The sequence below is a fragment of the Crassostrea angulata genome, chromosome 3, assembly GCF_025612915.1.
Source record: "Crassostrea angulata isolate pt1a10 chromosome 3, ASM2561291v2, whole genome shotgun sequence".
Classification (NCBI taxonomy): domain Eukaryota; kingdom Metazoa; phylum Mollusca; class Bivalvia; order Ostreida; family Ostreidae; genus Magallana; species Magallana angulata.
In genome coordinates this window covers 31,196,153-31,208,562 of record NC_069113.1, presented here as the reverse complement: position 1 = coordinate 31,208,562, position 12,410 = coordinate 31,196,153, and the positions used below count along the sequence as shown (strand labels likewise).

Sequence of the window (12,410 nt, the reverse complement as noted above, 5' to 3'; positions counted from 1 at the left end):
GACATTCAGTGTGTAACAGTTAATTCAGTCAGTGACATTCCTTGCATACATTAACTTCAGTGTGTCAATATGACATTCAGTGTTTAGCAGTAATTCTGTGTCAGTGACATTCTGTGCATACATTAACTTCAGTGTGTCATTAGGACATTCAGTGTTTAGCAGTAATTCTGTGTCAGTGACATTCTGTGCATACATTAACTTCAGTGTGTCATTATAACATTCAGTGTGTAACAGTTAATTCTGTGTCACAGACATTAAGTGTGTAACAGTTACTTTAGATTGTCACTTTGACATCTAATATGTAGCAGTAACATCTGTCACTATGACATTCTGTATGTAACATTTACTTCAGTGTGTCACGATGACATTCAATTTTTCACAATAACATCTGCATGTCACGTTGACATTAATATCTATGTTTGTCTTTACAACTTTTAAGTATCAAAGGGAACTTTAAATGACATTCACATACATGTATTTCTACTTCATTCAGAATAAAGTTATCCAGTTGTTCTCTGGTGCATTGTTGTTCTTTAAACTGCTTTAAAGTAAAAGTTTTATATAGCATTGTTTTCAGTCCAATTTAAACAAAAAATGGACATTTTTTTAAATTCACATTTTTATTTGTACCTTAGAATTGGGCACATGACATCATCCTTCACTGTTACATTAAGAAATGGATGAATAGATTTGAAGTCTCCTTTAAAGTTTTACCTATTCAAATTTCAAAGTGAACCTTTTAACCTTTTCGTATGGTCAGGTCATCAAAGACCTTTAATTTCAGAACAAGTCATTCAACAAGCTGTCATTTGCAATTAAAGAGAAAGGCTATTTTGATATCCAATTAATCAAAGTAGAAGCCATCTACGTAAAAAAAAAAGGCTCCATTCAAATAACAACTCTTTTTCCTTAATTGCAAATTAGGATAACCTTATGAAAAGGTTAAAAGGTTCACTTTGAAATTTGGAAAACTAAATCTTTGAAAGTTCTATAGAATTATCTAATTCACAGATTACCCTTCAAAACATGCAAAGTATTTCCCTTATCTGAAGGTTGTCGACTTCATAGATTATTCTTCACGTGACAAGCATAGCTGTTGTCTTATCTGGAGGATGTCCATTTCACACATGTAACAAATATAGCCGTTCCTTTATCTGGAGGATGTCTATTTCACATATGTAACAGGCATATCCTTTAATTCTCTTATCTGGAGGATGTCTATTTCACAGATGTGACATTGCAGGGCCATTCTCTTATCTTGCGTACTTTCCCTTGGAGAAGGTCAGCTTGCCTCTGAGTGGTGACCTCTGGAGATGAGTCTGTCCGGACATGTAGGGTCGGAGTACCTCGGGAATGACCACACTCCCGTCCTCCTGCTGGTTGTTTTCTACGATGGCCATGATCAATCTTGGCACAGCACAGGCTGTTCCATTCACCTGATGATGAGAGAATCAGTTACTTATACAGTAAATTTATCTATTCTATCTTGAAACTTGATATTTTCCTGAAAAAGCTTCAAAACATTCCAGGCCCCACTGTCACCCAAAAAATTTTAATTATTCAACTCCGTCCTCAACTCAAATCTTTAAAAGAAAAGTACATAAAAATGGGGTCAGACTTGAGGCTGAGTATTGCTTTGAGGAAAGTCAGAGACAGTGAAGCCGGGGTTTGAAATATTGAGGTTAAAGAACATAAAGAAAGAGAGCTTGGGAGCTCAAGTACACTTTGATGTAATTGATGATCAAGATACCAAATAGCTACTTTACTGGATAAATTCTACAATATAAACAGTAAATCATTAATGAAAATGCAACATCATTGCATGATCATCATTAATCATGAGGGAATAACCAACTTACTGTTTCTGCATGTACTCCATCTTCTTTGTTTTCCTCCCTGTATTTGATGTTTAGTCTCCTGCTTTGGTAATCTGTACAGTTGGAAGCACTTGAAATCTGGTAAAAATCCATGTCACATTGAGAAAGTCAATCTAACATATCATTTATCATTTGTACAATTACTTTCACACATTTATACAGTACAATGCATCCCCGACACATTTTAGTTTGATATTACATATTATTACACATCTAGTATTTGGAATTAGAAGTCATTTTCACAAAAAGCATTTTAACAATTATTAAATCTCTCTCTCTCTCTCTCTCTCTCTCTCTCTCTCTCTCTCTCTCTCTCCAAACTCTTATTTGATCAATTAAGTGATAGAGCCGTTTTAACATTTGGGACTTTAGACAGTACATGACAAAATCTGAGAAAACTTCTTGTGGTTAACTATCCAGTCACTGGCCAATAAATATGAATACATTGAATGCAGTAGTTACTATACTCGTCCGACTTCATCCAGGAATGTATATTTCAGTTGAAAAAGTGTCAGTTTCATACAACAGAGCAGATCTTAGCAAACAACTTTTCGATTTTGACAGTCTATGAGTAGTAATGAACTTCATTTAGGGAATTAGATGAAAGGAGGTCAATTTTTGACAGCTTGTTTTGATGAGAAAACTACATGTAGATAGTTAAAACAGCTCTAATCATTCAACACACACATTAATATGGTCAGTACTTGTATCAAAAACAACTCGCATTACCTCTCCCCACAGCTCTTTAGCTGGCATCCAGGTCTCAATGTCAAATTTCCTGTAAGCGGGTGCTCCTATTTCTTGTGTAGGCATCTCAAGTACTCTGCAACAGCAAGTAGACAATTGGTGCAAACATTTTATCACATTTTATTCTACAGATGTGTAAAACTGTGAAGTTAGAGGCTGTGGTTCTTTTGGACTTATGCTCCTAACTTCTAAGACAGCCTGTACAAGTTCTTTAATAACAACATTTTTTTTAGATATTGTACAACCTAAAAATTATTTAAACACACTCAAAATGCTTAGAAAATGGAGTGTGATAAATATGGGTATCAATTAAAAGCAATATATTTTTGCCTCAAAACAAAATTACTGCACTTCCCTTCATAATTAAGCTACGGTATATAAAAAACCTCTTACAAGTATGCATGTACAGTTAAGACATGAGAGGTACAAGTAAAATGTCTCGTGAATTATATACACCGGGTGTGTAAAAAATATGTCCAAAACCAGAGAAAGTTAGAAAATATGATGAATTGGGGTTTTTTTATGTACAAAACTGTTGTTATTTGGTATGACAACCCAAATTTTCCTACAAAGAACCAGTTCTACAGCTATTAATCAATGAGTCTAAATGTAAATTACTGTCCCACAGAATAGCTAGACTTAATGTTTACATCGTGTGAACATGTGATAAAGTGTAATGTACAGCTGTTTTCTTTTTTTAGAACAACCATTCTTTATAAAACTGAAAGAATGGCTTTTACCTAAAATGCAATCCTAAGTTTTGAAAAAGTTGTTTCTCTATTTCCAAAAACTCTAGAAGTAAATCATCTCCTCCTTGATTTTGAGTAACTCCAAACATTTCAACCTGAAATAGGCAGAACAAATGTTGACATTTCTCATCCCATACCTGCCAACAAGCTTAATGTTCATGACTAGGGATTTTATTTTCAACCAATGTCTTTATTAAGAAAAAGTTTTTAAGAATGCGAATTAAATTTGAAAACACATCAGTAATGTATTGGTGAATGTATTTATGTTAGACCTTAGTGAATTGGTGAACCCTATAGATGCCTTGTTCTTCCTCCAAACGCGAGACTTCTGCTCTGTAGCAACGACTCACAGCACACACCCTGACACAGAGCAAAAACAGTCAAAACTTCACAACAGTTTCACAAGTTTCATTGAATACTATCAAATGTTACAACAAACATCAATTATATGTATATTTACAATAGTATCTATATGTAGAATGTTAAAACTCCTAAAAACATTTAACTTTAAAAAAAAATATTGTTACTTTCCTCTGGGATAGAAAGTTTCAAAGATCAAAGAAAAGAATTGAATTACTTCCCTTTGCAAATAATACCAGACCAGTAGAGCATCTTATCTAATGCCAGTACTTACTTCTTTGGAAGAGTTGTTAAAGTCTCATTCATAAAGAGACCTGTAAGATCAATACAATGAATTTTTGATCACCATAAAATTCCTTATCAGTAAAAATGGACTACATACAAAAAATCCAAAGACTGAAACAATTAACTTTATTATCAATGCAAGTACTGGTATTGTCATTTTATTGGATATCAAAATCATACACTATAAAATAGACTGAAAGTTAGAATTTATACCAGCAAGTGATATTTCAGCTGTTCCTGCTAGACAGAGAGGGTTGTCATGGCGATTAGATTCCAGCTTGTATACCTGGTTCCTGTCACCGGTTGTCCTAAATCCACAAGCTTCCTGGTTTATAAAAATTGAATGGCTACATTTTTTTCAACAAAGATTATCAAGATCGAGTTATGACAGAAGCTGCCTTTGGTCCAAATACACAAAAGGTTTTTATATCCAAAAATCTTTAGTACACACTGTTTTTGACATATTGTTTGTCTTTATATTAGAATATATATTCTGATTTGTGTAGACTTACAACAACGCTGGCATTGAGAATATCTGGGACAGAAACTAGAGTAAATCCCTGTGGAAGAATATTATCCAGGGTATACCTAATCAGGGCCTGCTCTAGTTTTGCAAAATCTGACAGGAAGTAGTAAGTTCGAGGCCCTGTAGTATGACCAACATCACTGAAAAGAAAAACCCAAAATAATTACTGATAAATATTACCTCTTGTTTATCGATAATACTGCCCCTGACTAGCTATTGATTAAAGATTTAATTAAAAAAGAAGTGCTTCTGTATTTTCTTTGTGCAAAATTACCTTGTTCTAAGTAGATTTAATTTCTTTCCAATTTCCATCACTGACTGAGGTTTAAATGTAAATTCTAAAGAAAAAGGGAGAAAAAAATACATGTACATGTATTAGGAGGAAAAGTGACCAATATCACTTAAAATGATGTCAAATAATGCATGGAATAAATTTTCAGTGCTGGACAAAGATACATGTAAAACATTCTATCTTTTAAGTGTTCTAAATCCTATACCTTTTTTTGTTCCAAAAAGGCCTTTGCATTCTGCCTGTTCCTCACTTCCTATGGGCTAAGGTGTCAGTAAAATACATGTACTATTAATACTATATGTAAACTTGTATTAAATTGCCTGTAGTTCACAAAAAAGTTAACTATTTTTAACTTCATTGTTAAACAACTGTATACACAAGTCAATGATTCAATTTTTTTCATACAATTATATTATGACACAAATTGTGTTTATGATACCATAAATACTCTTAAATTTCTGAATATGGTTATAATGTTAGATTTACTCACAGAAGCGGGGGAGGTCCTATTTGGGATCTTAGAAGCTGCTTCATTCAGTTGTTGAAGAAGGGACTCCTTTTTTGCAACCTAAACAGTTATTTTATGTTTTAAGTAACTTATGTTTATAAGCATTCACTGCATGGGTACAATCTTAATATATACAAAATGCAAAACTTACATCCTTCTCTTTTTGAAATGTCTTCCATAGTGATATCTGAAACCAAAATGCATATTCATGTATTTCACTTCCTGTCATCTCTTCCATTATCTAAACATGGCTTAATGTAAAAAGATTTTTAAAGTGTACATTGGTATAGAATCAGGTCAAAGCAAGTCCTACATACAACTTCGTTTATATCTCCAACTCCTTTGCGGTTTACGATGTTTTCCTCTATGGCTGCTCGATTCTTATCATCACACAGGTACAGCCAATCAAACTCTGGGCTGGGTGGATCAAATGGGCGTCTCCAGGCCTCGGGGACAGGATGAGAGCTTAGAAATCTGGTGATGACTTTGGATTTACAAAAAGTGAAGTCTGATTTGGAGATTTTTCTCCAGATTTGAAAGGCTCGCATTTTTTTTTTTGTTTATAGCAGAGAAAATGCCGATTTTGTCAAAATTTTCTATTCTTTTATGCACTGAAAATAGATATATGATACACATTGTAAACAGGTGTATATTTACAAATGACTAAGCTATGACTTGATAAGAACTATTAATATGAACAACAGAACAAGTAAACAATTATGTATATAAACTGTGCAATTATTATGAATTATTATGATTACCAAGTAATCACTCTTTTGGGAAGTCCTTTGGAAAGTACAGTTTGTATTTAATTGTGCAGTAGTATGATGTCATACATCCAGGTATGGGACGATAGTACTACATTTATCATACTGTAAATGTATTATATTTGGCATGTACGACAATTGGCGGAAATTAGTTTTTGAACAAGTTGGGGTGGATTTGAATTAGCGTATCCCAAAATGTGACTATTCTTATATACATATATGCATGGCATTGATCTAGTAGAAGCCGCATTCCGCCAAAAACGCTAAATAGGATACACAGCCAAATGTAGTACGTTTACAGTAATTGCAGACTCTACAGAGCTTTGCCATTGCGTGCTTGTCATAAATTACATGTTTCCTGTCAACCTTTGATATATACTCATCTTCATACTAATGTAGACTCTAGGCCCGCACCCCTCAACACTGTCACACAGTGATGGACAGTTTGACAGTTTTGATACTATATTTGGAACTGATATACTGCTTTTAAATTTAGTCACCGAATCTATACTCATGATCTGCACAGGTGATCAAGACTAATCGAAACTGTCCGTCATAGTCGAAAGTATATACTCATGTCATTTGTTTGAAGATTTATTTTTGAGACTTGATTTAATGCCACTATACAACTCGTTATCAGCTTGACAATAAAATTGTGAAAACTTTTACTTGGATTTACCTTAGTAAATAATAAGCAGACGGGAAGACTTTGCACAGTGAGCCGAACTTCTTACATCTGTATTAATATTTTTTGGTGCCATGACCAGGATAAAATGAAGTACGACAGCAAGGACAAGAAAAACTTTTAAGAAATGGCAGGTGCAGAATCTGAGGATTCACTGGTGAGCATATTTGAATCTATGGAAACAATTGATGAAATTAAAGAGAGATCATTAAGGATAGATTCATTATATACCCCCGGCACAATCTACCCAGAGGAATTACTCTTGTTAGTCTTAGATAAGATTTAAAAATACCAGACAAACTTATATATAAAGACATTAAAGAGTTTCCTATGAGCACTTATGGCGGAATTGCCAGTAACTAAGTTACAGCTGATTGTGATCATCAAATTGGGTGGAGAGTCCTTTTTTATGTCGGTTTAACTTTAGAAGTCATCTTTACATTAGGGAAAGAAGAGAAAAACTGTTAGGAAAATGGGTAGCATTTGTTGTGGCAGTTGTTGGTCACATTGCCGCAGAAGAGATGGTGATGGAGGTGAAAAGGATTCTTCCAAAGGTACATCCTACTGTTATGTTAATCCTGAGACACAGACTTCTAATCAGACTATTAGGAACATTTCAGCCTCAAAGTACCCTGAACCCGCAAGGAGATATTTGGAAGAGAAGGCCACAATGTATGTGAAACAGCTAGAGGAATACAGGAGAATTCTACAAAAAAGCATTTTGCCATCTGCTCGGAATCTCTATATCCGATGGTACCCATGAAGTATGAATAGCAGAATCTGGTGAAGACTGTTAAAAATTGTTTTAAAATATATATGGTGTTATTTAGAATGTGCTCAAATATTATTTGTATGTCTGATGATTCATTCCCGGGAAGGATCCTACTCTGATGTTTGGCGAACTGGAAGAAACCTACTGCAAATGTGTCAACTTAATTGTGTATATATATAAGAGTAATATATTTATCATAATTGCAGACTCTGTAGAGTTTTGCCATTGCCTGCTTGTCACCGAATTACATTTTTCCTGTCAACCTTTGACATATTCATGTACTCATGTTCATACTCATGTTTTGTACCATTGTGGGAGACTGTAGGCCCGCATCCCTCGACCCTCTGATGGACAATAAAATTGTGAAAACATTTACTTGGATTTACCTTAGTATATAATAAGCAGACAGGAAGACTTTGCGCAGTAAGCCAAACGTCTTACAACATTAATCTCCTAAAAAAAATTTTTTTTTAAGTTTTAAAGTGAAATGTTAACACTAATATTTATAAGCAACAATAAACATTATAAATATCATAATCTGGTGTAAAATAAGTTCTTTCACTTCTTTAATACCATATCATCAAAATTAAAGCAATTCTTTCAAGAAATTTATGGAACACATTAACGGTTTTTAAAAAAATGCCATCACCCCCCCCCCCAAAAAAAAATCCTCAAAACATCCTAACATATTTGCTCTAAGAGTCTTTATATCACACTTAAAATATCACTATCAATAGTCTTATTCAACTGCAAAATTTGCATTAATTGCTTGCGACATGGCGAACCTTTACCGAAGTTTCTCCTCTTTCTCCCCTGCGCTACTCGATACTCATGTGTTAGTCCTGGGAAAGGGAGGTAAGAACGTAAACAGACTCACTTCCGGTCGAAGTAGACAACACGCAAAACATAAACAAAGAAGATCAGCTGAGTGGAAACCGTTCTGTGCAACAAAGGTAATTTGTTCACATTTGCAATGAAATAAAAACGTTGAAAGTTTTATATCTGAAAACTGTTAAAACAACTAGATGTGTCATTTTGAATTTTTGTGTGAAATATGACATGCCATACCCAGTGCAATATTTTGGCCATTGCCAGCATGCATCATGTGCATTGCATTTTGATATAAAGCTGAATATACCAAGAATACTAAACACGCATCCTAAGTGATGTAGGTGTTAGTCATACATGTAAATTAAGTTAGATCAGCTATATGCATGCATACGTTATTATGTTTTCAATATTTTCTTTATTTCAAATTCAATAAATTATGAAAATTTATGGGGACAAAACCCTATCATTATTGTCATTTTCATTTTACAGTGAATAAAGTACAATAGACAATTTTTTACAGAAAATATTTGTTATCACATTACATGCATGTCAATATGCAATCTCTCTTATAATATGTTCTGTAGCATTAATCTACATGTATATGAATGAATTTTTCAAGGTAATCATGGTAATTATAAATTATTTAGGTACTAAAGGGTTGGTCCTCTTTCAGTTCTCCTATTACTATACACTGTAGTGATAACTAACACTAAACAGTAAAATAAAATACATGGTAATGCTCTTAAAACATGCTTTGCAAATTATTGCAATATTTCAGCTAGGGTAAGAATTGATTAAAGTACATGCAGCTGCAGGTCTGAATAGCTCCAGGTCTGATAAAATTGGATGGACAACCTGGGTTAATTTTCAATCTGAATTTTTTCAGACCAAAATTAAAGCTACAGACCTGCAGATAGAATTGAAGACATTGTGGCAGAGTGCAAAGGCTTCCTTATCGAGCTCTTGATGGTCGCTTTTTCAACCAAACCCAAATACTGCTTATATATCAAGACATTTGCATGGAATGGGAGAAATAATGATGGACCAGACCGCGATTAAAACCTTGGCCCCCTGAATCTCTAGTCAGGTGCTCTACTAACTGAGCTAGCTATCTTGTATCAGTATTTGATGCAGTCTGACTGTCACATTCCTCCTCACTAAATGATATTCACCCTTGAAGATCACTCCAGGCTCTTCCCCTGGCAGGAGTTAATCTCAGTTCCAAGGGATATGGCACGGCACCAAATGTAATGGGATGGGAAAAATAATGACGGACCAGACTGGTGTATCATTTGAACCCAGGCCCCCTGAATCTCTAGTCAGGGGCTCTACTGATTGAGCTACCTGGCGCCAGTATTGGAAGCGGTCTGAACAACACATTTATCAAGAAAATTTTGTTTATTCTAAAATATATTATCAGGTTATACACCCAATCAATGAATTTAATTTCAAATGACAAATCTTGGTTCATTAATATTTCTGCTGTTACAACTACATGTACATGGGAGAATAAAATTTAGCCATATGCAAGTATGATTGAAACATTTTAATGCCATGATGTTTTTAACATCAGACATACTCAGAAGGCTTTATTGGCGCACTGAACAAAAATAAAGTTTTGGTTTATTGGATTACCTTTAATCAGTTAATCCAAAATGTTGCACTGTTGCATTTTAGGTTAAGCAAATTTTCATTTCACGTATCATAAAAAAAAAAGACTGCATTTTGTTATTAATCTTTTTCATAATTTTTAGACTTTGGTGCAAGGGTAATAAATGGCTGCTGGATTGAACATAGCTGGCCTTCAGTTAGACACTGCACCCCTAGCACAGCACGATGGTGAGCAGGTTTCCTTTAACTCCAGAAGTCAGATGTCTGTATCCCTCCCCTCCTCCCCTACAGCCCTGTCCCTGGCCAGCCCAGAGGGCATCGATTGCTATGGTAATGAGAGACAGGTGCTGAGTGACCAGGCCAAATTCTACAACAACACCACCCTGAGCGACGTCACACTTGTGGTAGGGGGCAACAAGTTCTACGCACACAAGCTGATCTTGGTCCGCTCCAGTGATGTGTTTGAGCGCATGCTTAGTGAGGAGTGGAATGATGGAAGCAAGAAGGTCAGAATTTTTACTCAGTCATATCTTATAATTCTATAGATATACATGTACCAGTATACACATTGCAGATTAAACAAATTGCGGTTAACTTAAAGAAAAATATTTCCGTAGAAACTGCCTTTTTTGATTAGTATTTTAATTAATTTTTAGTTGGATAATATTGGGACATTCTATATGAAATTTTTTATGAAATACTAATTTTTTTGTCTTAATGATCTTCCAGGACTTGACCTTGACAGAAGACAGTATGTGTGTCAACGTCTTTCCCAGATTTCTCCAGTTTCTCTACAGTTGTCATGTCAAGTTGAACATAGACAACACACTACCAGTTCTTATTCTGGCAGACAAATACAATGTCACAGATCTACGCAATGTGTGCATTTCCTTTGCATGTTCCTTCATTATTCCCAAACTCCAGCTTAAGGATGTCTTCCATGTCTGGTTTCAGTATGCTACAAAATGCAACAACGTTCGCCTGACCAATTCCTGCATCAGTGCAATGGCTGAAAAGATGGATGACATTATTGGTTCAGTCGAATGGGAGGATGAATGGGTCGGCATGGACAACCAACAACTCATTGAGTTTCTCAAGTGCTCAGAACTATGCATTAAAGATGAATTCCAACTCTGGAATGCCATGCTGAAGTGGCTTCTTTGCCCCCAGTTTCCTTCAAGAGCTGGAGAAAAGATTCATGAGCTGACGGAAATTGTGGAACACATCCGTTTTCCTATGATGACTGCGGAGCAGCTCTGTGCAGTGGAGTCTAGTGAGGTGGCTCAGAAGTATAAGGATATATTCCAAAAACACTTCCTCCAAGCCTACAAGTACCATGCTCTACCGCTGACCAGCAGAGCCACTGTGAAGGAGTTCACTGGACCCTGCTTTCTACTGAGAAACTACACAGATCTGAGGTGGGACAAGCGGTTTGTGTTACAGCCCTTCTCCGCCTGTCCCAAATGTTCAGAAGTCAGCTTTAGGTTCTCAACTAGAGCCTCAACCTTTCCACAGCAAACCTGGGATTGGGATCTGAAATGTCACCCTAAAGGATTCTCATCCACGTCTGAAGAATTCCGGTGCATTCTTTATTCAAATCTCATTTTAGACCAGCCCAGACCAATCGAGTATCTGCTTTCTGTTGTTGGAAAGGATGAGATTTTACACTCTGTCAGTGGACGCAAAAATTTCTCAAAGACGCGTTACACAGCTGATACAGAAATGGACAAGAAGGTGTCTGTGGCAGAGCTCTGTCAACCTAACTCCCCACTTCTGGTGGAGGACTCACTGATTCTACAGATAACACTGAAGCCCGTAGAATAATAGACCTGGCTCCATGGCTTATGATCAACATGCAGCTTTTGTATAATGATCTGTGTTCATTCGTAAAATGTGAACTAGCTGCTTTATGCTTAGATATTGCAATTTTTAACAGTACCTTATTACGGTACCGTATTTCTATGACATTGCCACAACAGATTTGAATCGTAGATTCAAGTATGCATGTAACTTATGCCACATGTATTATGGAATAAGTGCTAAAAAAGATTAGTTAATTGGATTTTCATTTATAAATGTAAGTTAACTTTTTCACAGATACATGCATGATCATTAAAAAAAAAACAGAACAAGTTTTATATCCCTTAACTATGTGGCAAAGTATTGATGGTATTTAACAGGTAATAATTGTACATGTATGACACTGATAAAGTCAGTATAAAATGTTGACCAAAGAGAGACTGTGATGTGGTGTCGAATCATTCCAGTATTTGGTTGTGCATTGAAAGTGGTTGTTTGCCAAAAGTTTTATTGATTTTGGTCTTGTTTTTTTTTTTTTTTTTTTTTTACATTTGTTAACAATTTCTTTATCATGTTCATTATTAATTAAACATAGAATTT

The 12,410-nt window shown here is 35.2% G+C and overlaps 2 protein-coding genes across 5 annotated transcripts; one reads left to right on the top strand and one right to left on the bottom strand.

Moving 5' to 3' along the window:
* Nucleotides 1-1,101: 1,101 nt before the first annotated feature.
* On the bottom strand, nucleotides 1,102-8,408 carry LOC128177775 (serine--tRNA ligase, mitochondrial-like). 4 transcript variants are annotated; one of them, XM_052844628.1, is made up of 15 exons: nucleotides 8,360-8,408; nucleotides 7,955-8,021; nucleotides 5,662-5,955; nucleotides 5,496-5,531; nucleotides 5,327-5,404; nucleotides 5,042-5,096; nucleotides 4,819-4,882; nucleotides 4,531-4,684; nucleotides 4,232-4,343; nucleotides 4,008-4,047; nucleotides 3,646-3,733; nucleotides 3,365-3,468; nucleotides 2,607-2,700; nucleotides 1,860-1,955; nucleotides 1,102-1,436 (listed from the first exon to the last, which is right to left on the bottom strand). In XM_052844628.1, exons 3-15 carry the CDS (start codon nucleotides 5,890-5,892, stop codon nucleotides 1,254-1,256), a joined length of 1,335 nt encoding a protein of 444 aa, XP_052700588.1. In that variant the 5' UTR covers nucleotides 5,893-5,955; nucleotides 7,955-8,021; nucleotides 8,360-8,408; the 3' UTR covers nucleotides 1,102-1,253. The 4 variants fall into 4 exon arrangements, with proteins under 4 accessions (XP_052700588.1, XP_052700587.1, XP_052700589.1 ...); XM_052844627.1 differs by lacking the exon at nucleotides 8,360-8,408 and adding an exon at nucleotides 6,791-6,969; XM_052844629.1 differs by lacking the exon at nucleotides 7,955-8,021 and having other exon boundaries at nucleotides 8,354-8,400.
* A 7-nt stretch (nucleotides 8,409-8,415) lies between these two features.
* Nucleotides 8,416-12,408, top strand: LOC128177774 (BTB/POZ domain-containing protein 17-like). The gene is made up of 3 exons (XM_052844626.1): nucleotides 8,416-8,521; nucleotides 10,154-10,516; nucleotides 10,740-12,408. The coding sequence occupies exons 2-3, from the start codon at nucleotides 10,175-10,177 to the stop codon at nucleotides 11,832-11,834; spliced, it is 1,437 nt and encodes a 478-aa protein (XP_052700586.1). The 5' UTR covers nucleotides 8,416-8,521; nucleotides 10,154-10,174; the 3' UTR covers nucleotides 11,835-12,408.
* Nucleotides 12,409-12,410: the final 2 nt, after the last annotated feature.

Bases quoted from the DNA above. Each gene is read 5' to 3' on its own strand.
- LOC128177774 (XM_052844626.1), top strand. From the start codon at position 10,175: ATGGCTGCTGGATTGAACATAGCTGGCCTTCAGTTAGACACTGCACCC. The intron at 10,517-10,739 runs GTCAGAATTTTT...ATGATCTTCCAG, and splicing joins GGAATGATGGAAGCAAGAAG to GACTTGACCTTGACAGAAGA.
- LOC128177775 (XM_052844628.1), bottom strand. From the start codon at position 5,892: ATGCGAGCCTTTCAAATCTGGAGAAAAATCTCCAAATCAGACTTCACT. The intron at 4,048-4,231 runs GTATAAATTCTA...TTGATCTTACAG, and splicing joins AGCTGAAATATCACTTGCTG to GTCTCTTTATGAATGAGACT. The intron at 1,956-2,606 runs GTAATGCGAGTT...GATTTTTACCAG, and splicing joins CTAAAGAGCTGTGGGGAGAG to ATTTCAAGTGCTTCCAACTG.